At 37.0% G+C, this 26,883-nt stretch overlaps 2 protein-coding genes across 4 annotated transcripts in view; one reads left to right on the top strand and one right to left on the bottom strand.

The window, feature by feature from the left end:
• The first annotated feature begins 1,299 nt into the window (after positions 1-1,299).
• LOC129723070 (ras-like GTP-binding protein RhoL) lies at positions 1,300-18,157 on the top strand. 3 transcript variants are annotated; one of them, XM_055677028.1, is made up of 5 exons: positions 1,300-1,447; positions 16,836-17,155; positions 17,261-17,375; positions 17,432-17,546; positions 17,635-18,157. In XM_055677028.1, the coding sequence occupies exons 2-5, from the start codon at positions 17,034-17,036 to the stop codon at positions 17,853-17,855; spliced, it is 573 nt and encodes a 190-aa protein (XP_055533003.1). In that variant the 5' UTR covers positions 1,300-1,447; positions 16,836-17,033; the 3' UTR covers positions 17,856-18,157. The 3 variants fall into 3 exon arrangements, with proteins under 3 accessions (XP_055533003.1, XP_055533002.1, XP_055533001.1); XM_055677027.1 differs by having other exon boundaries at positions 1,300-1,566; XM_055677026.1 differs by having other exon boundaries at positions 1,300-1,659.
• Positions 17,912-26,883, bottom strand: part of LOC129723069 (nuclear pore membrane glycoprotein 210) — a 35,765-nt gene continuing 26,793 nt past the window's right edge. The window contains exon 9 of the mRNA XM_055677025.1: positions 17,912-19,165. Coding sequence (XP_055533000.1) covers positions 19,026-19,165 — 140 coding nt within the window. The 3' untranslated portion in view covers positions 17,912-19,025. The remainder of the gene's footprint in view (positions 19,166-26,883) is intronic.

Here is a 26,883-nt window from a genome sequence, read left to right as displayed (position 1 = left end):
ATCTCGATTCGCTTATCTAAATTAGCTAAAGTTTTTGGGCAAAATCACAATTTCGAAGCGGAAGAGAAAAGTTCTGCATCCTGGCATCCACCAGCGTCGCCACCAGCAGCTGTGGGGGGACTCACTCGCCCGGGGTACATACCACTTAGTAGAACAAAATCGGGGCCAACGGTTGAGAGTGCAAGAAAAATATTTGTGAAGTTTTCCACCGGCATTTCCGGGATTACGGTGGCAAAGAACATATCTTCCAACTGGTATCTCCTGTAAAATCGAGAAAATTTCATCCTCTGCCGAAGTTCATACACAGGCCAAGAAGTGATGTTACATGTGTGCTGTAGGTATAGGTGTGTGCACCCCACAAACAGTGCGGCAGTAATATCCTTTATTTCTGATGTTATCCTTTCTACTAGCGCTAGCGACGGCGATGACGATGGCGGTTGCTGTGCGCTGCTTTCAGCTATCTTCGCGCTTTGATGCGGCACCGGTGAAGTCGGGCAAAAGATACTATGCTATGTACAGGCTGTGTGTCATAAATTTGCATTTCAGTCAGTCAGGTGAAGTATGCTACGACGCTGATGGTTATGATGATGAAGATGACGGTGACGATAACGCTTCGACTTGGGATGATTCCAACAAACCGAGGGGGCAAACAGAGGGAATGGGTGGTAACTACAACAGTGTCGAATGGTGATGTTGGGTAGGGAAAAAAACATAAAAGTTGTTCCACGAGCAATCAAGGAATAGACCGAGCACATAATACAGACACGAGCAGGTCGAGAGTGGGTGGAAAGATTGTTCGTTTAAAGTTAATAATGGATATCAAACAAAAAGTCACTGCAGACCAATAACGTTTCTTGTTTACTTCCTGGACTGGAGTTTCACTTCAAAAGTTAGCTTTCTAATTAAAGCGTGTGGACCAATCGAATAAGTTTACGTACCTCTAAGGTATGTCAAAGCAATCATTTTCGAATGGTTTGCCAATTTGCATTCTTATTAACTGTGGCTAAAGATTTTTGGTCATTGAAAACATGGTTGTGACGGCTTCCAAAATATGTTATGTATAACCAATTATTTTCGTCCCAAACAGCTAATCAAACATCATTTCTTGGAAACCTGATACAATACCAGAGATCATTCATTGATTCGATAGCGGGTTGTCCACAAGTGTGTCGCACACAGATGCACAAACCCCGTCATCATCGCACAGTATTGCGCTGCACCTATCCTGATTAGATAAGATAAACCAGTGTCACACAATTCAAAAAGCCCACACGCTAATATTCAAACAGTCAGCGAGATTCCCTCGGGTGGAAAAGCAACGCGTGTCGGTTATTGCCTACCAGCGCAAAACCACAGCTGAAATTAGTTCTACCGCTTTGCCGTCTGCAAGTTTGCTAGTTACAAGTGTAAATTGAAGGTGTTCATTAGCAGCTGTAACTCCCGGAAGGTGTGTTCCGTCCGTTCAGTTCATACATCAAATCTCAGTGCTCTCAAACATACACACACACATACGCCTCAGCACCCGGTAAACCCCACAGGAGCTTCCACCGAGCCAGATTCCGATGAGTAATATTTGTTTGTATTTGGACAAAGTACACATGTATGTGGGCTGTGAAGTGATTTGCGTCTAAGCGTCAGTGCCAATATTAGTCACTACAAGTAAGTAAACGCTTGCCGACCAGTCGGAAATAGCTGCCGGCGGGTGGTGGTCAGTGCATCAGTAATCGAGTTCCAACATTTCCCAACCGAGCAGCAGGAAGTTGATGACAAGCTGTTGAATTGATGGACTGGCGAAACGACCCGACTGGTCTCACCAAAGCCAGCCACACCGTACCTCAGCTGTAGTGATACGGCAGGGGCCGGGCAATTTAAAGCAAATAGATCCTTTCGAATCGATTGAATGTTGTTTCTTCATGCCAGGCTCCGTTTGTCAGTCAGGGTGATAGTCTGAAATGTGCTGATTTTTTCGCTTGAAACGTTGCTACAAATTGCATTTCAGTCTGTCTGTGAAGAAGAAATATAATGGTCGAAGAACTAAGATACGACTTACCCGTACATTAAACACAGCTGATAACAGCTGAAGTCGTAAATTATCAAGCATGATTATGACCGTTCAGTTTTGATTACCACCCTCGCTCACTAGCAATGAAGTATTGAATTGACGTTAACGGGATTCCGTACATTCGAAAATAGCGAACGATGATGTTGATCATTAAGATTGTTGAAAAACCACTATTTGTTTCGCACTTTATTCCTTGCGAGCCTTTCAATTAATATGCAAATATGTATATCAAACACAGTGGTGTGATTTGTAATCGACGTACTTGTAGGCTTTCATCGATTGTTTTTGCCCATTCCCTACACCTATTCGGATTATCATACCTTCGATCATCGCTCTATGTCTGCGCAGCCTTAATTATTTTCTGCACTGCTTTCTTCTTCACATGAAGATGCAGAGGCAGCAAATAGAACATGGTTCTATGCATTTTATTTGTTCGAAATTTAGGTCACCGAAAACTGCGTTGGTTGTTCGCGGCTGAGTAATGTTGAGTTACCTTTTTGATCTCGTAATCTAGTAGTGCGGTTGAATTTACCTTTTTATCCAGAATAATTTATTGCTCTATCATCGATTCCTTTTCTTGTTGAGCTGATACATGCAAAAGAGAAGTTATCGAAGGCTCTTTCAATATTAAGAAAAGCACAAATCGCTATTTATTTATGGCCCCTATTACAGAAGACGAGTTGACCGGTGAGTTACTCGGCTAACCAATTTTGGTATTGCAGAAGGCGAGTCGGCTGGATTTTGAACGAGTATAGGGTGGTTTACCTGAAAAAAATAAACCGGTAAAATCGGTAGAACCGATATTTTTTGACGTGGGACTACGTCTTTGTTTACTATACTGGGATGCATTCTGTAAAATTGGAAATGAAACTGACAAATGTTGCGTCAGATTTCAAACGTTAATAACAGCATAACCACATGATGGATAACAATAACCAATATGTTGTTGGATAGATAAAATGTATAACAATTTTGTAATATGCTAGTTATCACTCTAATTTCATTGTCAAGCGGTAAAATTGATAAAAAGTTTCAATGACAAATTTACGCGAACAATGAACCAATTACATGCGAGCATTCCTAGCACAAACGACGTGAATGGACACCATCCATTCCCTGTGTTATTCTCTGTATCAATATCGAAATAAAAATTGACAGAGCCTCCCCGTCCCAATAGGTCAATTTATTTTTGCTTCCATGAGCTAAGACTCATATAATGTCTCGAAGGTAAAAGTTTTCCGGAAACTTTGAAACGATCCCTATTCTAGAACAATTTCTAAAGCTGCCTGCAAAACCTAACAAAAACTGATGTCTTGAAAGAAAATATGCCGGTAAAAGCAACAGTACCAGTGGAGTAAAGAACCGCAGGTCTCTCGTTGTCTATGATTGCAGCGGTACTTTTCTATTCGTACATTTCAGCGGTACACTTCTATTCGTACTGCAGCGGTACTATTCGTATTGCAGTGGTACACTTTTGTTCGTACATTTCTATTCATGTGCAATCGAGGAAAACCTGCAATGCTGCTGCTGATGGTGATTAAAAGTTTATCTCATAAATAAGATTACCATAAATTACTCAACAAAAATTGTAAATTTTTGCAACGGATATTTATTTAATTTTATCTTCGATATTTACTAGATAATCGTGACCGGATAGTATCGAAAGAGTAAATTCCCAAATATACACATTCATAGAAGAGTAAGAGCCTGCGAATGCTTGTGAAGTTTTGGTTTATTTACTAAGATTCATTCAGAATCTCTTTTTACATTTCAAAATTGTTAGATGATATATTATTATTCTAAGCTTCACCATAATAAATGTATATTAGCTGTTTCCGTAATACAGCGAATGTAGTTGTAGGCAAATGGAAAAGATTGTCAATCAAAAAACAAAAATGGAATTGTTGATTGCTACGATTTTTTGCGGGAACTTGTTAATAATTTTGTTTAACATATCTTCTTATGTTTGCCAATTAATGAACCTTTGTAAGGGCTTCCATATTATTTTGAAAGTAAGCTCCATGTTATAAATTTGATTTAATCAGAGTTAAATAAGACAAAAACATTCATTATGATAACGTAAGTATTTTTGGATTTGGTTTTTGAGGATATAGAGTTAATTCTGAATTTGACGTATTACGAAATTCTTGGTGCTTCTTCAACAAGCACGATATGCTTGTGCCTTGTCAAATACATATTGTTTGCACAAAGCAATGCTACAGGCATAATTTCGCCAAATATAAACGATATTCTTTCGAGTGTGGTTGAATATATTTCAAAAATTGATTTCCAGGGGAGGCGGAAAATAAAAATACGTACAGTCGCTGAGTAAACACATTGAATCTGTCTGCAGACTCTGTATATTTTGCAACAAAAAATCCCCTAATTACAGGGTTTAGTCCCACGTCAGCATTTCATACAACCCTAGGGCTGTATACCTTGTAGTATTTCAATGCCAAAATACCGTTATTGAAGAGACAAAAAAAATCGGTATTTTCGGCATTTTTCTTAAAATCAAAAAAACTTGTCACAATATTCATACACCATTGTAAGGCTAAAGAATGCTACCCACTCAGTTAAGCGCTACAAATCACATAACGGTGTATATGATAAATACATTTAGACAGAAGCAATATTGAATATTAATTTATTCTTACCTATTTATCAATTTTTGTTTCCTTCTTGTTTGTTCTGCTTGGATTCAGACGATTTGTTTGTGTGTATCGATAATATGTCAAAAAACTTAATATCATTAAAGCAAAACTTTCATTTTCTAAGTAGAACAGCTAATCTCTTTACATACTCATACTTACAGAGGCAACTCGTGGGTTTTGAGCCTAGGGACGATCCATTAATGATGTCACGCAAAATTTGGAAAAAAATAACTCCCCCCCTCGCCCTTGTTACAAGTTGTCACAACTTCCTTGACCCCCCTCCCTTAATTACGCCACCTTTTTATATCCCCCTTCCCCTTCTTTGGTGATAATTGATTGAAAATCGAGAAATTTGTTAGGAATGTATTTTTTTCTCAATAAGAACGATTTTACTGAAAGAAAAACTGAAACTAAAAGGAAAAGAAGATTATAGAAGATAACAAGAAAAGGCGTTTAGTTCTTAGTCCAAGGATGCTGCTGATGGAGTCGCATATCGACGACATAGAAAGCCGAGACCTTAACTGCAGCATTATTGCTGATTTTTGAAAAACCATCAATATTTCGTTCCTCTTCTTCAATCAATTCGCAATCCAAATCTTCTCCAAATGTTACAATAACCAAGCATTTTTATTTACGTTTTGTCACAATTTTTGTATCTATTGGATTGAGAGACACTAAATATAATGAAATTGCGCTGTCAATCATAAATGAACATGCACGGTGAAACAGAATTAAAATACATTATGCTTCTTTGGCAAGAAAAAAGTTGTCATTTATTTTATTTTATTTATTTTTTTTTTAGTTGAAATGTGATGTCACACTCAAGCTAACCCCCCCTTCCCCCATATGTCACAAAATGTCACAATAATTGAAACCCCCTCCCCCCCCCCCCCCTAAACGCGTAACATCATTAATGAATGGTTCCCTACCAGTTCAACTACAAATCCTGAAAATCATAGTTTGAGGCAATAATCACAATCATGTCCGCGAAAAAACGTTGGTCATGATTCGTTTGGTGCTATTTGAAAGAAAACTAAAAAAATAATATGTAAATGTCAATCAGAATTGAGAAATTATTTTTTGTTTATCGTCATCTATTTCATCCTAAAAATTACTGCTTCTTGAAAAAGTGACATTCAAATTGCTACGTAGCATGATCAAAGCTGCGTCGCCCATACCGCAGCGGATTTTATTAGAAATAATTCTAGCTGAGAAAAATGTTTTCTCAGGTTCAACTGAATTTGGACGAACTGTTTAAAGAGCATCGAACAGAATAGAGAAGTATTTACCTTCGATTCCTTCGGTTTTGTAAAATGTAAATTCTTGCCTGATCGTTATTTCTTTTTTTTTCTTCATTCTTTTACTCTTCACAAAAGTTTGAAATATTGTTTCTCTAAGAATTATTCACTAATTTGAAAAAAAAGTTTTGCGATGTGAAAGAAAATTGAAATAAAAATCTGCATTTTATTTTGTTGATATGAGTTTCGAAATTATGTTCTCCGTAATCATAGCACTGGATTTATTCATTAAAGTTTTCCAAACACTGCTAAATTTATCCAGTGTTGTATCTGGATCGTATACCACAAGAGATCAAAACAATGGTCGTAGTGGTCCAAATTTTACAAAAAAAAAATCTGGATCGTAATGAAGCATAGGTACTCACAGTGTTGGAATAAATAAGATAAAAAACAGTTCACTCATCGCTCAATGCAAAGAAAAATCGCCGGAGAACTTCGCACAAGAAGATCATCAACGATATTTGATCTAGAAGTTCATGAAAACACCATACGAGAATCAGTTTCAGCAGGCATCGTAGAGAATAGTTTTTGTCTTCATATCACATGCGAGCGAAGCGCACTCGGGAATCCCGACGGGGATTCGAATCATTCGAACATCGTAACTCATATTGATATTCGATTTTGATATTTTTCATTTCATTCCATCGCTTGGGCAAGAATTTTGTTACTAACAAAATACTGTTTGGAAGTCTCACAAACTCTTTTTTAGCTGCTGTTGTTATACCATATAGAATGCTCTGCTAGAAAAAAAATCACTTATCTTTTTCATCTGTTTGAAATATAATTAACTCTATCCAAGCGGAGAGAAATGACTTTCCAACTTTTATTACTCATAAAATATATGCACAATTGACATTATTGATAAGGTTTTTTAAATTCTTGAGATGACGTTCGCGAACAATGAAATTGGAATGTGTATTATTTGATTGTATCGGCCATTCTAAATGTATTAAGAAGCTTGATGTTTAAAATTTAAAGATGGCTTTTACCTGTTCTACATAAATCTTAAATCCAGAACAAAAAATTTCTGCCATCAGAAGGTATGATTTACCTTAAATTGACAGTTTTTTAGGGATTTTAGTTTACTATTCTAACCACGATTCACTGTTCACTGTTTATTGAAACTCATGAAAGCTATTTGAATTTTATTACTGTTGGTGTCCGTTTGTGTTCATGTTGTTACCTTACACACAAATAAAATTGCGTGATCGCAAAGTTATACTTTCAATGTATTATGATTTCAAATCAAGCACATTGAAGTCTTCTCCTTCTTCGTCTTCCTCTCTTTTTGGGCTGTCATCTGCAACGACTATAAAGCACTACATTAGAACCATCCATCAGCACATTCAGTGCACTTGTCGTAAATGAAATGTAAACAATCAGTCATCTGGCTGATGAGCGGGTAAAGATCGGGATATTTCATCGAATATCACGAATCATTTCATGATATTTCATCTACGATATTTACTCTTGGTATATCATGAGCGAATGAGATGTAAAGAGATAGAAAGAAAAACGATCTGATTCTTTTCGTATCCTCGCATCAGTGTCTTGTCAAAGTTCAATCGGGATATAGCAGCGTGTGAAACGAGCTATAGAAAGCTCGGAGGCGAAAACGTATCGCATTTTAAATTGATATTCCGGTGACAATTCCAACGCTGGGTACTCATAAATGCAGAAAAATAATTATGCAGCGACACGTCTATAGATGACACATTCCAGCGTAACGCGACACCATGAGGAACCGACTTTGGTGTACATTTTAGGCTGGATATTAGAAATTAGCTTGAAGAGCATATGATTAAACAAGTCGTAAATAATGCCAACTAAATGTACTTTCATATGATGGGTGGGTTTAGCAATTTAGATAGTTGTATCATGCACTGCAACCCGATACATTCATTTTGTAACGCGACACCATCGCTGAATTTCGCTTTTTCAACCTTCGATGGCATACGTTTAGATATCTGCTCTGCTGTAAGTTCTTGAACCCTGGTTTCTTCTAAACATTTGTTCCGGAGACTAAATCCAACAAAATGATATATTACAACATAGCAAACACTGAATTTTTAGCGAAATGTTTCCAAAAACATTTCGGTGTGTCAATGGTGTCGCGTTACGCAAAACAGTCTCCTGCAAACGGTGTCCCGTTACGAAAATGCGAGCTTTGTAAATGTGGACATCATGATTAGTTTTTAGTCATACTATCTTCAGCAAAGTTGTTCAGGTTAATACCAATAAGTTTTTGCTATGACATTTACATTTAGTTCAAAGTTACGCCGATGGGGGCGTTTCAGATTTATATTATTTTACCATTAATCGTACTGATCGTCATTCCATGTCAAGTATCAGAGAAAATGCATCGACCATCTCCGATTTCGATCAAAATTTGTGAGTCGATGCATTTTGGGCCGAAACTTATAAATACAAAGTGTTGTACTGGTGGACCCCTCGACCAATGGGACTGCCTCCATTTTTTGCGAATTTACCAAAAAACCTTTTCTAATTTGCGGATATCTCGGGACCCTGACTACAGGTGATATTGACATATCATTTTTAAGGGTTTTAGATGTAGATTCGAACTTCGTACTCAATTTTTTTCTGCAGTGTTGCCAACATTGCATTTTTTTCGATTTGCAACTTAATTTGCAATTTTCTCGAAATATCCCCCCTTCGATTTTGATTTTAACCACGTCAATGTGTTAAGCAGACGATTTTACATAGGAATCACTTATCAACAAAAAAAAAACAAAATGTAGCGTTCCAGAGATACAGCAAGATTTTGGAATTTGTCTACGCACGAAAGCGCTTCTACACACATTGCTGCTATCTTAATGGTACCCTAGCAGGCGTTTGTGTAATCGGAAAGATGTTACTTAGTAGAGGAGCATCTGTTAATGATGTAACTCAAAAAATCCCACGAAACATTTAAAGGGCATTTTGGTCAAAACTGAAATCTGCTATAATTGAGACCAAAACTGCATCGTCCGAAGGTGAACAAAGTTGCCAGTAGCTGTCAAACTCAGATGCGTGACGTCACCGTGCGATGGTCTATAGCGAGCCTCGATGCAACAGAATTTACTAACGCTGGTGCCAGTAACGTGGAACCGAATGCATATGAATAAAACCAGAGTCATCGTTAAATGCAAAATGTTTTAAACAAATCCAATGTCTTTCTAATTGTTATTGATTCGATGATGTTTTTGAATGATCGGATTCATGATAATGAACCGATCAGTTCATATTTGCGTTAAACAAAATAAACAAATAAACCTAGTCAGTACCAAAATCATCAATATTGATTACTGCTTGCACTGCTTTAACGATAGTAGTATTCTGGAAAATATTACCAATACCAGTACGGATCATCATGACAATACTAGCACCGGTTGGTTAATACTTCAATAGTGTTTTGTTTTTGAGCCATACAATACATTGAACATTCGCTAGAGCACCAAATGCGTTATGAACAACACACATTCATTGTACTGGTTCCGAAACAGTGCCAAAAATGCTCTAGAAAAACGCAATATTGATGTGGTTACACACAGTCCCATTTTTGCGTGTATGTACTGTAAACATTGATGAAATAATGCTTGGATTCTGTACCGTTTCACCTTAATAAAGACGCCAGGTATCATTTTTCATGACTATTCACACTACTACCAAAAAACCCTAGATTAGGTATTAGGTAACAAAAACAACCATAGAACCTGACTACCTATCATCAATTAGGAAACTTCGTTTCACCGCCATGGCATCGGGCTTTTTTTGCTCTACGTACTTATCTACCTACTTCAAGGTGGCAGCGAAAAGGGTCATGTCAAAATTTCTAAAACCGACCATGTACATTTTGTTCATTGGCCAAAAAAAAATATTTGTGCAAAATTTCAGCTCAATCGGACATGATTTAGGGGTGCCTAAAAGCGCTCAAAGTTATGGTTTTCCGACCTTCGACAAACTACCAAGGGAGGAGTACAGGAAATTGAGAAATACGAAGTTTTGGTTTCGATGCCAAATGTCTTAAAAATGCATAAAACGTCGAGATCTTGTGTTATCTCGAAAAAAAAAATTGTCCGGAAATCGACCTTCTGGGACCTAGCCGTTTTCTGAGCAACCGAAGGCTTAATATGGTATATTTTAAAACGGGTTTCTAAAATGACTCACGTCTCGTTCCAAACCAGATAGAGTAGTGAGGGGCAAAAGTACGCACGGGGTAAAAGTACGCTTTGGCCTTTTCGAAGCATACGAGCAAAATAAACTGGCAGCATTGTATGAATTTGCAGTATTATAACGTCAGTTAATCACACATGTAAACACATAAGATTCCGTTTAAATGGGGCGAAGCTGTGAGGAAAGTTGTGTTTTGAGCTGTTTCGATCTAATTTTCTTAGTTTTGGGAACTATGATTGACCTATTCGGAAACTACAGAAACTCGAAAACAACAAAGCCCAAAAACTCTTGTTTAATTGTGGTTTGTAGGGTGAATTTGTTTTGCCGGAAATATTTTGATGTTTGTCATAAAACTCAAACCAGTTGGAAAACTCATTGTGGGGCAAAAGTACACACTAAGTGCCATTAACCGTAATGAAAAAATGTGTTTAAAAACGATGTTTTTGTACAGAAATTACTCAAAAATAACTAGTGATATGCGGATGCGCTCCGAACTGAGGAATATTATGGTTTCATGATTTTTTAAATGGAATCTCACAACCATTTTAATAGTTTTGTTGAAATGCTTTCGAAATGGTCCTTTCGGAATAGATAGGGGCTTCTAGAAGCCAAAGAAAAAATGAAAAATACAAGACCAAATACCATCCAATATTTATTTTCGCAACTGGGGTGATGTCCACAGAGAATGGCCCAAACGCCATTTTGAATTTCAAGATGGCGGCTTCTGGTTTTTTTTTTTAAGGGGGGTTTTGTTAGTAGCTTAAGTATTTATGATAAATATTAGTAAATAATGAGTATGTGTGTCCAATCACAAATGGTGACTTCTCAACACTGTTAGAAATTTGTAATTTTAATTGTTAGGATTTGTTTGCTTTCGCAGTTAAGACTTATCATTCGTAGGGATTTAAACCTACTTGTCAGAAAAGGGGAAGTAAACTTACAACTAACTTAATTGCTAACTTATTGGCTATAAAGAGAGCTTATCGTAGCAATTGAGGATTGCAACGATTTTTGTCGAAAATTGTTAATAATTTTATTTGACATAGCTTCTAATGGTTCAACACCAGTAAGTCTATGTAATTCGAGTGTACCAAACCAAGGAGGACGCTTTAAAATCATTTTCAGAATTTTATTCTGAATCCTTTGGAGCGTTTTCTTCCTTGTTGAACAGCAACTTGACCAGATCGGTACAGCATAAAGCATTGCTGGTCTAAAAATTTGTTTGTAAATCAAAAGTTTGTTCTTTTAACAAAGTTTAGAATTCCTGTTAATGAGAGGATATAAACATCTCGTATATTTGATGCACTTGGCTTGTATACTCTCAATGTGCTCTTTGAAAATAAGTTTTTTATCATAAATTAGTCCCAAGTACTTAACCTTGTCGGACCAACTTAAAATAACCCCATTCATCTTGACAACGTGATTATTGTTTGGCTTGAGGAAAGAAGCCCTAGGCTTATGCGGAAAAATTATCATTTGAGTTTTAGAAGCATTGGGAGAGATTTTCCACTTTTGCAAGTAGGAAGAAAAAATATCTAAACTTTTCTGCAATCGACTGCATATGACACGAAGACTTTTTCCTTTTACGGAAATGCTTGTGTCATCGCAGAACAATGACTTTGTGCATCCTGGAGGCAAATCAGGAAGATCTGAAGTGAATATGTTGTACAGGACTGGACCCAAGACTGAACCTTGAGGTACACCTGCTCTGACAGGAAATCTATCAGATTTTGAATTCTGATAGACAACCTGCAGAGTTCGATCAGTAAGATAATTTTTTAAAATTTTGATTAGGAAAATTGGAAAATTAAAAGTTTGCAATTTCGCAATCAAACCTTTATGCCAAACACTGTCGAATGCTTTTTCTATGTCTAAAAGAGCAGCTCCAGTGGAATAACCTTCAGATTTGTTAGCTCGTATCATATTAGCGACTCTGAGCAATTGATGAGTTGTGGAATGCCCATGGCGAAATCCAAACTGTTCATTTGCAAAAATTGAATTTTCGTTGATGTGTGACATCATTCTGTTAAGAATAACTCTCTCAAACAGTTTACTTATTGAAGAAAGCAAACTGATTGGTCGATAACTTGAAACTTCAGCTGGGTTCTTATCCGGTTTTAAAATGGGAGTAATTTTTGCATTTTTCCATAATTTGGGAAAATATGCAGTTTTGAAGCAGCAATTGAAAATTTTCACTAAAAATTCCATTGTGCTCTCAGGGAGATGTTTGATTAGTATATTAAAGATTCCATCGTCACCAGGTGCTTTCATATTTTTGAAATTTTTAATAATTGATTTAATCTCATTCAAGTTAGTTTCAATTATTTCTGCAGGTAAAAAAATCTGGGAAGAAATTAAATCAAATTGTGACAAAAATAGATCAAATTGTAAAAAATTCTGGGAAGAAATTAAATCAAATGTGACTTCATTTTCAATTGGACTCACAAAATTCAAATTTGAGTTATGAACACTCTCAAACTGCTGAGCAAGTCTTTGAGCCTTTTGTTCATTGGATACAAGAGAACGTTCACTATCTTTTAAAACTGGAATAGGCTTTGAAGGTTTCTTAAGAATCTTCGACAGCTTCCAAAATGGTTTTGAATATGGTTTCAATTTTTCAACTTTAGTCTCAAAATTTTGATTTCTCAGAAGAGTATGTTTAATCACCTTTAAAATAATTTTTGAGCTCGCGTGTGCATTGAAATGGTAAATATGCGGCGGCAATAAATAAAATCCCAAGTTCAGTTTGAACTTCAATTCCCAAAGATTCAATAACTTTCGTCTCAAGATGGGGAAGAGCACGATGTTTGATTCGGCGATGAATAACAATTGCAACTCCACCGCCGGAACCCTGAATCCTATCTTATCTATGAACCACGTAATTGGGATCATATTTTAATTTTATGTTAGGTTTCAAAAATGTTTCAGTAATAATTGCAATATGCACATTATTTACTGTTAAAAAATTAAAAAGCTCATTCTCATTGGCCTTCAATGAGCGAGCATTCCAATTTAATATTTTAATTGTTTTATTTAAAATCATTGCTAAATTTTAAATTAGAAACAATTTTAATAGTAAAATTTGTGCCTATTTGAATGGCTTCAAACATTGATTTTGCCTGCAACATGGCGTTCATAAGATCGAACATTGCCTGTTGCAAAAAAGAAAGTTTACCTGCCGTAATAGCCCCCAGGCAGTTGACATTAGAAAAAATATTTTCGGCAGCAATATTAGCTGGAGTAACAGGTGTACAATTATTTTCTAGCGTGTTTTGCTTACCCATATTAACGGTCATTTTCGAACTACCAACACTAGGCGGTATAATGTTCGAACTACCTGTAACCTGTGCATAAGTTAAACGGGTATGCAAAGGAGTAGGTAAACTATGTGTCACTGGTACGCTTGGAGAATTTTGTTTGCCGTTACAATTCGCACAGCGAAAATTTTTACTCTCTTTCACAGGACATGTGTCCTTTTTGTGAGAAGAGTCTCCACAATTAAGACATTTTTGGTCCATGTTACAGAATTTGGAACCATGGCCATAACGTTGGCAAGTACGGCATTGGGTGATATGCTTTTCACCTCCGCCATACTTCCTATAAATTTCCCACTTTACACGCACATTATACAAAGCATGTGCTTTTTCAAAAAATTTTAAGTTGTTAACCTCATTGCGGTTAAAATGAATTAAATAATTAACAAGGGAAATTCCAGTTCTCTGACTGTTTTCGCCTCGTGATTTTTGTTTCATTAGAATTACTTGGGTAGGGGCTATGCCAAGTAATTCTGTTAAAGTAAGTTTGATCTCATCAACGGTTTGATCGTTGGTGAGACCTTTCAAGACAACCTTGAACGGCTTGGCGTTCTTGGTGTCATATGTAAAAAATTTGTACATCTTGTCAGTTAAATACTGAACAAGACGATCACGACCCTTTACTGAGTCGGCTAATAAGCGGCATTCACCTCTACGGCCAATTTGATAGGTAACTTTAACGTCAGAAACAAACGTTGAAAGTTCCTTTTTGAATATATTAAATTCAGAAGAAATAGTTACCACAATAGGTGGAACTTTCTCCTTTTTTAAAGATTTTATATTTTGTATAGTTTCATTATTGGTAACTTCCATTTCACCAGCTTCTTGCTCAGGCAAAATATCAAAAGGATTGTCACTACAGCAACTCGATGTGTCAGAAAGAGATGCCTCCCTTTTCCTCCCCGCAGCGATGCGAGGTTTCTTTTTCCGTCCAGCCATTTCAGGTGATACGAAAAAAGTTAAAACAAATGTTAAATTCAAAAGTAGGTAGTCTTGAGAAAGACTAATGGGAAATAACTTTCAGGTAATCTTTAAAAGACACACTGACAAAACACAAACTTTGAAGCTACAGGCAGTCAAAGACCAGTCCACAAGCAACCGAAAAAACGTCTGATCTGTAGGACAGTTCAAGACGCACTGGCGGCTTCTGGTTTCTAGAAAGCAACCTAAGATGGTCAAATACCCTCCAAGATGTGTATTTTCGTAATCAAGATAATGTCCAGAGACTGGATAACGACCCCAGACACCATTATAGATTCCAAAAGGCGACTTCCGGTTTCTGGAAAACAACAAAATGTGATCAAATACAAGGAAACTGGTATTTGGTCAGTTTTGGATATTTTCTAGAAACCGGAAGTCACCATCTTGAATTTAAAAATCGCATTTGGAGTTTATTTCTGGTGTCTGCGCATCATCCCGATCCCTGAAATACTCATATTGGTATTCGGCCATTTTAGGTTGTGTCCGGAAACCGGAAGTCACCATCTTGGAATTCAAGATGGCGTCTGGGATCGTTTTCAGGTTTCTTGGCATCATTTCGATTTCGAAATAACTCATATGGGGTGGTATTTGGTCAATTTTTACTGTTTACCGCAAACCGGAAGTCACCATCTTTAATTCAAAAATAACGTCTGAAGTTGATTTTTGATCTCAGAGCATCAATTCGATTCCGAAAATACCAGTATTGGGTGGTGTTCAACAATTTTTGGTTGTTTTTCGGAAACCGGAAGTCGCTGGAGTCGTTTTCGGGTCTCTGTGATCACCCTGGTTCTGAAAACAAATCTTATAATTTGTTTCTATGGCCTCTAGAAGCCACAGTGGAATCTCTTCTGGAAGGTCCATTTTTGGGATGTATCACCAAAACACCCAAACATATCCCCAGAAAACCGAGTTTCCGGAAGTCAGAAAATTATTTCGGGGCACCGCTCTAACGCAGCTAAATGAATCAGTGCAAAACCTGCGAAAACCAATTAACTTTTTTAAGCATAGTGTAATAACAACACTGTTCATACAGTGCGAACTTTTGCCCCGTAAACTACGTACTTTTACCTCGGGAGCATGCGGGTGAAAGTTCTCATCTGAGTACTTTTTCTGAAAAGTGAAATTCTCATGCTACAAACAAAATTCGAAAAACTCTGATAATACATATCGAAGGCGAAAGGTTCAGGCAGTCACTATGGCTTTTTTATTTAGGTTGCTGAATTGAATCCATTTTGTGTCACCCGTCACGATGTAATGAAGAAAACCCTTCCTTTTCGCCGCAACAGTGAAAAACGGCGCGTAACGTGCCTTGGGTTCAAATCATATGTATCTCGAGTTCTTGTTTCAAAATCATTCCCAAAGCATACAATCGTTTTGAAATAACAATTCCTGCGTTTGGCATGGATCCTTAACGAGTAATTCCTCCAAGCGTCTTCAAAGGTTTTTGGCCTGCCTTCACGCGGACAGTCGCCAACATCGAAAAATACCATCCTTAGCGCGACGGAATCAATCACGACAAGTTGTTTCACTTGAAGCATTAAACCTTTTTTAACTCTCGATGCGGTTTTAGCCGCCATTTTCTTTGAATGATATAAGAAAAATAAAACGTTCCGCAAATGACGATTATTTGGTACAAAATCAAAACGGTTTGAATGATTGGCCTAGTGTCTTCGGCAAAGTTGCCAATTTCGTCCTTCCAAAAAAAAATGTGTCCTTCGAAAAAAATTAAAAAAAAAATTAAATCATAACTTTTTTCCTTCATTTCTCCATGATCCATGATTGCATTGTTTAGGTAATTTTTTGTAGTTTTTATAGGAATAAAATAAATTTTTAAAAAATGAGCTTATTTAAATAATTATTTTTAATTTTTCTTTTCACTTTTTTTTTAATAAATATTTTTTTTTAGCGTGAGTGTTTTTTTGGAAAGACAAAATTATTATCTACAACTTTGCCGAAGACGTCACACCGATCAAACAAACCGTTTTGGCCCTGAAAATATTTGTAATCATCAATACCTTCCCTAAATAGCATTTTTCAATAGCATCTCAAAAATGAGTCATGTTCCAAAAAAATCAACCAATGGCACAAAATGGATGCAAAGTTTAAGCCAAATTAAAAAATGATCGATGAAATTGGTTGCCTGTTTTTTTGTGGAATTGCTCAACTTGAAAAGCATTTATGAATCAGTATACGCATAAACACTCACAAAAAAGTTAGAATCGAAGGTTCGATTTTTACAACCACCCCCTCTAATGACCTTCTTTCTATATTAATTATAACCTAACCGGTACACCTTAAATAGACATCTAATAAAATTATACAAATAAGCTAATGGACCTCTCTCTCTTTACAGAACGTCTATACCCGCTACCGATAGCACTAATTTGGTCTCTTGGGAAACAGTCCCTAAACGGGACCACCAGGCAACGTTAACCGAAACGTTAAAGAATCGCAAGAGTCACCAACTAAGCCGCAATCTCGATTGGTTCCTAATTAAAAGCACATCGTTAGTGGAACCACTCAACAATACAGAGATTTTCCCAGTCGCAGCATGTTGCCGAGTGACATCGTAAACATCGTCGTGGTCGGAGACGGTATGGTGGGAAAAACTTGCCTCCTGCATGCCTACACGAATCCTGACAGTTCGTTCAATATCGACTACACTCCAACGATGTAAGTACCGCTAGGAGCGTTTCCAGCCAAAACTAACGGCATCAATGATAGCTATGGGAGCGTATTTTACCTTCATTACAGAGAATAACGGATTATGAATTACAGATATGATAAAGGATCGATAGATCTCAGGCTGAACGGAACCGACTACACCATTCAACTGCATGACACCGCGGGTCAGGAAGATTTTGAAAGAATTCGTCGACAGTTTTACAAACAAGTGAGTACTGAAATTTTAGTATCGAACTGCTAAGTTATCATTACTTTTGCTATTAGGCAAACTGTTTTCTGTTGTGCTACTCCATCGACTCACGAGTGTCCTTCGAGAATGTCACCGCCAAGTGGATACCAGAATTAACCGCAAATCTACGTCTTCCGATTGTCTTAGTCGGTATGCTAAATCGAAACTCCCTCAACTACTGTTGTCACGTTAATATAATCTTGTCTATCCTTCTCGATTACCGCTGCACGATAATTAGCCACCAAAGTAGACACCCGAAGGCACACTAACAAAGAGGTGTCTACCCGAGAAGGAGAACAACTAGCCCGGAAAATCAATGCCAACGCCTTTATCGAGTGTTCGGCCAAAGACGGTAGCAACGTAGAACAGGCGATTGAGGAAGCGGTGCGGGCATGCCTTCTTGGCGTTCCAACGCCACCGGAAGATGACAGCTGCTGGAGCAAGTGTTGGCCACTGTAGCCTTTGGTCAGGCGAATCTTTCCAGTCGATACATTATTGTACTGTATTTTATCAAACTTTATTTTCTTTTTAACAAACAATTTCTTACCAGACAGTTTTTCTTTTCTCTAACTTAGAATTAATAAGAACACACCTGTTACAGTACGAAAGTGAGTAAAATGTTTTTTTTTTCTTCTTCACTACAATCATTCTTTGTCATTCACGTTCAAAAGATTAAGTCATAATATATTGATGAATTTTAAATGAACTCAACCCTTCACTAGTATTGAGATATGTTCTTTAATAAACTTAAGTACCACTCATGTAACATTTAATAGCTCATCTATAATCGAAATCATTACAACCTAACAAAAAACCCTACGAGTCAAAAATGGTTTATTTTACGTCTATATCGCGCGGTATAACATTCGAATGCTTTCGCCCAAAGCAGCAGAAAGCGCGATAGCTTTTTCTTGAAACCTTTCCGCCAGATTATCCCAAAAGCGGATGTTGCCTTCGAAAAAGCGAAAAAAATATGAATTAAGTAAAGAGTATAATTCACATACGCCGGGGAGTGGCTTCCCAGCGTCGCCATTCCGCCGTTGCAGACCTGGCCACATTATTTTCCACCGAGGCTCTCTGCTATAAATCGTGGCAAACAAAGAGCAAAGCGAAATGAAATGAAAATAATTTGAATGGGAAATGAGGCGTCCCTTGTTTGTTTCATGCTGTACTGAGCAAGCGAACGGGAAGCGCAAAGGATCTGCAATTCGATTCATTTTGATATTTTTTCTTCTGCTCCGCCCGACGGAAGCCAAACAAAAACTAATGCCACACTGCCGCTTGTGTAAATGCTGTCGAGCTGGTTGGTTTTTGATTGCCTTTCATCTTTCTAGTGACTTCTTAGAAATAATAGAAAAAAATACAAAGTTTTCTTGTCTGTCTGGAGGGAAAGCAAAATGTCTAACAGTTAATCTCTGATCTTAAAGGTACAAAATTACAGCACTCACACTCTCGAAACATCTTCTGGTCATATTATTAATAATAGTTAGTATAAGAAATGTTGTCATAACGATGCTAAAGCATCACCATGAAGTCGCAATTATCTACGCATCTGCAATCGTCCAAAATCTACAGACTAGTTGTTGTTGTTGGTTGAAACGAGTGAAATTACGATCTAACTTATACATCTTAAAGCTGCCTTCGATGAATCCGCTTCTGGGGCGACATCAGAGTGCTGTCGCCGTAAACTGGTGTCCCCGGCGAACTACCACTTGCGCTGCTGGGAAAATCCGAGGACGATAGCGGGGTTGTATTATGACTTAGATTACCTGAAATTAATCAAACAAAAGATTCGATCAAAAAATATGGTTAGTGCATTTTTCTCTGCAGTATAAAATAAAGAAAAATTATCTTATCGTCAGAAATTAATCGTTACAAATGGTGCCGTCGTTCCCCCCGGGGGAAAAGCAATTTGTATAAACCACCCCAACTTGGGAGTGTCTGAAAATCTTCGAAAATCAATCAATTTTTATTTCCCTCTAATCGCCATCATCGGGTGCTATAAAATATGTATGTAGCTGAAAATTTGCTCCACTTAAGAGCTCGTGGATGGCAAATTTTCATCGCCCGCTAGGAATATACTGAAGTGTATATATTCTACCAATCCGTTAGACATGCATCCGTATTCTGGATGCCAACAAAAATGGTCATGTTCAATTTTCGAACCAAAGCATAAAATGTTTATCAATGCAAATAAAAAGATTGCAAAACTTGTCTTTATCATTTAGCAGTGTTAAAACTTGAACTCAAAACTTTTTCAAACTTAACTGGCACTGAAAAAATGCTCTAATGCTCTAGTGGTGATGTTTGATATTTCAAAGTGAACTTCATAACTTCACGACCGTTAGCAAGTACAGGGCCAGTACAGTTCATCAAGCGTCAATACTGTGCACAAACACAGCCGTAATATAAATATACCTCGATGAGGATGCAGAAGAAACGTGCGAGAAAAAATATTTAATTTCGTTCGAAATATTTAATCGTCTTTAAAAAGACGGTTCATTTGTAGATTCCAAAACAGCATTATTGCGACTGATCCACTCTAACCGTGTGCCTCTTGAAGTTGCCAACCTTAAATGGAAAAATAAACAACTTTGTAGAAGAAAGTTTTTCTTTAGAATATTACTATCGAGCTCTAGATTTAAATTTTCCCCCTAAGCTCGTTCCCTAAAACGATGTACTTGGTGTCTCCACCAAATCAACAGTCAAAGGAGGCGCACGGTTAACTCTCGCGTTGGAGTGAGCAGGAGCTTTTGTCGCGTAACTGAAACGGCTAGAGGCACCAAAATTCACAGGAATGGTTTAATAGCTATAATGAGCTCTTGGGTAGAACCTGTGTTGACAAGTGTTATACAAATTATAGTGCGTATGTACGGTATGCTGTTCATCAAGCGTTAATACTGTGCACAAGCACAGTAGGGATATTACAGGGTGTCATCGTGAAAATGATACATTTTAATCATGCCATAAAATTGAAACAGATGAATATTTCTCTCTGGTTGTTTTTTATTATCATGGTAGAGTAGTAAAGTCACAGTTGAAGCAGTTCAATTCATATTTTTCTTTTCTGCATTTGACAAACGGCCCGCAAACGCTTCCTCAAATTATCACAAGCCGCACGCATGACTTCAATCGGCATTTCATTCCAGATTTTCATCAAATGGTTAATAAAAGTGTCCAAAGTCATGTGTTTTACTTCACCCAACATTCCTAGCATGTTTTCCCGCAACTGCTTAAGTCCAACGGATACAAATTAGCAGAGGATGCGGGTCATTCAAAGCTACTGATAAAACACGATAAATTTTCGTTTCACCACTTCTGAACAGCCCTCTACGCTGGCGCTGAATAGCGGTGGCAACTTTCCTCTGTTGGATATTGTTCCAAACAGCTAAAGCATTCTTGAATCGTTCCACTCCTCTTTTCTTGGCTGGAATATCACGAAGACATGCTCCATACACACGACTCGGAAATTATGTTGTAATTGTGAGCAGCGTGCGTCTTCAGTAGCAATCGAGATCTGACAACCCTGTCAGCAATATTTTTGCGAAATAATCCTCCGTATCTAAGGTCATTTTTGATTTCACGAGCCGTTTCTCTTGCCGACCGGACTGGATTTCGCCGGATACGTTCTTCAATCACTATGGTCACCACTGCAATCCGCACATTCCGTTTTATTACCCGGTTTCTACTAGATGACAACCGTGCCAGTTTCCCCGAATCATTTGACACGGAACACGAATAATCTGCTCAAATTTAGATGTAACAGATTCCTTCAAATCCGTATGTTTCACTTTCTAGCAAGATACAAAATCTTTATTTGCTGTCTACAAGAATGCATTGAAACTTTTCACTGAAAAAGTGAACTATAAACATGTGTCGCTATAAAAACAAGGACAAAGATAATTAGGGTAGGCTTCCTGATATGAAAAGAAGCACTCAAATGTGTGTATACTTTCACGGTGACAACCTGTATATTAGGGTGTCCCAAAATTGCACAAGTCTGGGGCTCACCCTCCAGATAATAGAAAATGGTGTTACGAACAAACTTTTGTTCGGCGGCAGCTCTAGAAAATGATGTTTTCAACTGGCCCCGATGATTTTTTTGAAAAAATCGGTTTTTCTTATGTTAAATCCAAAAAACATGTCCAGTTATTCAATTTTCCATGAAACCTAATCCTTTCATATTTTTTACAGGTTCCTTAGGGTCCAAAATATAAGGGAAAAATTCGTTTCGGATTGATTATCGTCAAATTATTTTCCTAAAAAAAATCTATCGTTTGAAAAAGAGATTTTATAAGTATACTTTGACATTCAATCAAAAAAGTGGGTATTAAACCTAATGCTCTCACCAACTGAATACTATTAAAAGTTGGGAAATTTTATGGGAATGAACATTGCCTAAGACTATATGGCTCTAAAATAGCTTGATTTTGAGTAATTCGTGATTTACTGTGGAATAATAAGTTACATTTTGAAGTTTTCCAATACTAAAATGTTCATTTGCCGTATCATACATATAGTATTATAATTTCAACTAAATCTCCTGTTACTCAAAAGGCTCGTTCTGCAGGGTAACTGTTAAGCCTCAACATTTCGATTTGGCATCAAGATAATAATTTCTTGCTATCCAGGCCTTGGAATCTTCCTGAATAAAGAAACTTGATATCAAGCCGCAGTCTATCGAAAAACTTTAGTGACTTCTCTGTGAGTCCACTAAGTTTTTTACAGACAAATTTTTTTTCACTCATGAATTTTCGTTTTCACTGCTCACCATTTCAAGTTTTGGACCACCCTCCTCTTTGAGTCATGCAGACCCGGCACCGTTCCGAAGTCACTGGAGATTGCGGGTTCGAGTCCCATCTGAATAAGATTTTTTTTCAAATTTTAAGTCGCACTTTCTGTCCTTGTTCATTTTTCTCATCCTCGTTAAATTACATACATTTCCTCTCCTTTAGTAAACTTGATAATATTTATTCATTTTTTTTTTACTCGACCTGATTATTGCAGAAAAACATTAAAATTCTACTTTTTATTTCACAGTAAATCACGAATAACTTAAAATAAAGTTTTTTAGAGCCATGTAGTCTTTGGCAATGTTCTTCCCAATAAAATTTCTCAACTTTTAATGGTATTCAGTTGGTGAGAGCATTAGGTTTATTAACCACTTTTATTGATTGTATGTCAAAGTATACTTAAAAAATCTCTTTTCCAAACGATAGAAATTTTTTTAGGAAAATAAATTGACGATAATCAATCCGAAACGAATTTTCCCCTTACAGTTTGGACCCTAAGCAACCTGTAAAAAATATAAAAGGATTAGGTTTCATGGAAAATTGAATAACTGGACATGTTTTTTGGATTTAACATGAGAAAAACCGATTTTTTCAAAAAAGTCATCGGGGCCAGTTGAAAACATCATTTTCTAGAGCTGCCGCCGAACAAAAGTTTGTTCGTAACACCATTTTATATCATCTGGAGAGTGAGCCCCAGACTTGTGCAATTCTGGGACACCCTACTGTATATCCAAGAACCAAATTTCATCAAATATGTCTGCCGTGAGGAGCCCTAAATCTGCACGGCTCTTAATTTGGCGCACTTCGTATCAAAATGTTGATGCCGTTCAGTAAAAAAGGAAACATAAGAAGAAAGTTTACAGTCAATAAATAGGAAATCACCTCCAAACATCATGATTAAAAATCTGCTCTTATTTGATATTTTTTGAAAATTTTAATATGAAGTGCACAGAATTGAGAGCCGCGCAGAATTAGAGCGCTTACGATATATTCTGATAAATATGCAAAATTAGTATGTCTAATAGAAATCAAACTTTACTCAAAACGTGTGATCGTCTTAAAAAATTATTCTTTATGTCACAGGTTTGGGAAACAATTGTTCAATCATTTTACTTTTACAGCGACAGATCGTAGAGACACTATGCCATAGCCAGAATACGCATCCACAGAGCTCGATTTTTGGCTGCTCCTTTCCAGTCTCTCTTTATGGTGAGTTCAATTATGGCAACTTCACGCTACAGCTCTATGATTGGCACCGATGATTTCTATGTCGTCCACGCAACCCAGAAGCATGTGACACTTGGTGATGATGGTTCCGCGCTTCTGCTCACCTGCCCTTCGTATAGCACCTTCCAAGACTATGTTGAACAGCAGGTTTGTTGGGAAACTATGTTCAAGCATAATCTACCGTAACTCGCTGCATTTCACTGAATTGTACGCCGCCTTGAAGTATATAAACAGATAATATGCCTGCAATTTGTGTTCTCGATACGTCTCGAGGGTCTGTCTCAAGGTGACAACCTGCTCCGTAGTAGATCACGTTCAAAAACGGTACTGATATTCACCAACTAAGACTTCCTGCAACGGCCTCAGTCTATAGCACAGGATACGGAAGAAAATTTTGAACTAATCAATTTTAATCTGATTATTTCGGCCGGTAAGCCGTTCTCTTCAAGAAATTTGTGTTTTTTTCCAGCTCGCTACGAGCTTTTTTTAAGGGGGGGTATTTGTTAGTAGCCCAAGTATTTATGATAAATCTTAGTAAATAATATCTTAGTAAATAATGTGTCCAATCACAAATGATGACTTCTCAACACTGTTAGAAATTTGTAATTTCAATTATTAGGATTTGTTTGCTTTCGCAATTAGGATTATCGTTCGTAGGGATTTGAACCTACTTGTCAAAAAAGGGGAAGTAAACTTACAACTAACTTAATTGCTAACTTATTGGCTATAAAGAGAGCTTATTGTAGCAATTGAGAATTAGCTTCTAATATTTCAATACCAGTAGGTCTATGTAATTCGAGTGTACCAAACCAACGAGGACGCTTCAAAATCATTTTCAGAATTTTATCATGAATCCTTTGAAGCGTTTTCTTCCTTGTTGAACAGCAACTTGAACAGATCGATACAGCATAAAGCATTGCTGGTCTAAAAATTTGTTTGTAAATCAAAAGTTTGTTTTTTAAACAAAGTTCAGAATGCCTGTTAATGAGAGGATATAAACATCTCGTATATTCGATGCACTTTGCTCGTATGCTCTCAATGTGATCTTTGAAAATAAATTTTTTATCGTAAATTAGTCCCAAGTACTTAACCTTGTCAGATCAACTTAAACTAACCTCATTCATCTTGACAACGTGATTATTATTTAGCTTTGAAAAGAAGCCCTAGTCTTATGGGGAAAATTATCATTTGAGTTTTGGAAGCATTGGGAGAAATTTTTCACTTAAGCAAGTAGGAAGAAAAAATATCTAAACTTTTCTGCAATCGACTGCATATGACACGAAGACTTTTTCCTTTTACAGAAATGCTTGTGTCAGCGCAGAACAATGACTCCTGAAAGCAAAACAGAAAGATCTGAAGTAAATATGTTGTACAGGACTGGACCCAAAACTGAACCTTGAGGCACACCTGCTCTGATAGGAAATCTATAATTTTTGCATTTTTCCATAATTTTGAAAGATATGCAATTTTGAAGCAGCAATTAAAAATTTTAACCAAAGACTCCATTGTGCTCTCAGGGAGATGTTTGATTAATATGTTAAAGATTCCATCGTCACCAGGTGCTTTCATATTTTTGAAATTTCCAATAATAGATTTAATCTCATTCAAGTTAGTTTCAATTATTTCTGCGGGTGAAAAATTCTGGAAAGAAATTAAATCAAATTGACGTGTGACTTCATTTCCAATTGGAGTCACAAAATTCAAATTGGAATTATGAACACTCTCAAACCGCTGAGCAAGTCTTTGAGCCTTTGTTCATTGGATACAAGAGAACGTTCACCATCTTATAAAACTGGAATAGGCTTTTAAGGGTTCTTAAGAATCTTCGACAGCTTCCAAAAGGGTTATGAATATGGTTTCAATTTTTCAACTCAAGTCTCAAAATTTTGATTTCTCAGAAGAATAAATCTATGTTCAATCTCTTTCTGTAAATCTTTATAAATAGTTTCAAAAATAGAGTCACGAGAACGTTGATATTGACGTCTGCGAACATTTGTTAAACGAATTAGAAGTTTAAGACTTTCGTCAATTTGGTGAATCAAAGTTCACTTGAGCCTTTGCACAGAATAATTCCTGGCATCAACAATGACACATTTCAATGCTTTCAAAGCGGAATCAATATTCACTTCGTTTTTCAAATCCAGCTCATTATTGAAATTACTCTCAATATGAGTTTTATATCTTTCCCAATTAGCCTTGTTATAATTGAAAACAGAGCTCATAGGGTTTAAAACTGATTCATGTGATATAGAAAAAGGTATTGGAAGATGGTCAAAACCAAAATCAGCATGTGTGATCAATTCACTACATACATGACTTTGATCTCACGGTGTCTTTGGTAGAAGAAACTCATCATTCGAAAGCTCAAGGTGTCCCCTTTAATATGCTACTAAAATTGAAATGTTCTATCGGCGGGTCCAGAACGATTTTTTTTCAGACATTTTTTTTTGTAATTGAAAAGCTGGTGGAATGGGAACTATGTATACTTATGAAGGGATCAAGGTGCTGGAGGCCCGATCAGATATTGTTGAAACCTTTAAGTTTTGTTTTTTCATATAATGAAACAATATTTGGCATTATCTTAGATTTTTTGAAAAGGGTAAAGTGGGGTAAAAAAGACCCCACATGGTGTTTTTTGTAGTTTTTTTTGTCATCAGAACTAGGTCTTACAATTAAACAATACGTTTTATAAATCAACTCAAGAGCTTTTATTGGACGTATTCAGAAAGTACACCGTTTGAAAAAAAAAAACGATTTTTTCATAACAAGGTTTAGGCCATCATTTGAACCTGTTACACAAGGAGCGCAACTCCCTTTTGTACCTACATTTAATTTGCTGGCCATAGCTCTATAACATTCCAGTCTCAAATTGGTTTAGAAAATTGACCTCCAAAAAAAATCTCAGGTTCGGGTCGGACTCGGGTTTCACAGCTTCGGGTTCGGGTCGGCTTCGGGTTTCCCAAAAATAAAATTTTCGGGTTCGGGTTTGTTGGAACCCCTCGATTCAACCACTGTGTTCAGCCCTGCCAGTGACGGTCGTCACTCAGGACAGCTGTCGGCTGGGGCGGAAATGATCACGCTGCCATTCTACTCTCAGGTCACAAATGTAGAACAAGTATTGTATAAGTGTTAACGTAGTTACTAGTTTTAATAAATGTATAAAAGTAGTCTAATGTAGTTACTTTTCACCCTCATCCGACTACGTAACATTCTGGCGACGAGGATTATTAAATAACCCCGCGAAAAAGGTGATCAAGCGATATTTTTCTGCCGTTCGCTCTACAACACACCATCGTGCTCATAATGGATGAGGATTTCAAGAAAATGTTCGTCGAAATGATGGGCAATCAGCATAAAATTTTAAATGAGCTGGTCATTAGACTGGGACACAGTTGTATGGGAAAAAAGCGTTGGTGTAATTTTTCCGCTCCAATGCACTTTTCGTGTTCCTTATGGGTCCTGTAACA

This window comes from Wyeomyia smithii, chromosome 2, assembly GCF_029784165.1.
Source record: "Wyeomyia smithii strain HCP4-BCI-WySm-NY-G18 chromosome 2, ASM2978416v1, whole genome shotgun sequence".
NCBI classification, from domain to species: Eukaryota; Metazoa; Arthropoda; class Insecta; order Diptera; family Culicidae; genus Wyeomyia; species Wyeomyia smithii.
The sequence above is the reverse complement of the archived record's forward strand: the minus strand, read 5'-3'. Positions and strand labels throughout refer to the sequence as shown.

What these genes read in the sequence shown, in the direction of transcription:
- LOC129723070 (XM_055677028.1), top strand. Translation starts at nt 17,034, where the DNA reads ATGTTGCCGAGTGACATCGTAAACATCGTCGTGGTCGGAGACGGTATG. An exon ending in GTCGACAGTTTTACAAACAA is followed by an intron (nt 17,376 to 17,431) that starts GTGAGTACTGAA and finishes TTTTGCTATTAG; the next exon opens with GCAAACTGTTTTCTGTTGTG. An exon ending in TCTTCCGATTGTCTTAGTCG is followed by an intron (nt 17,547 to 17,634) that starts GTATGCTAAATC and finishes CACGATAATTAG; the next exon opens with CCACCAAAGTAGACACCCGA.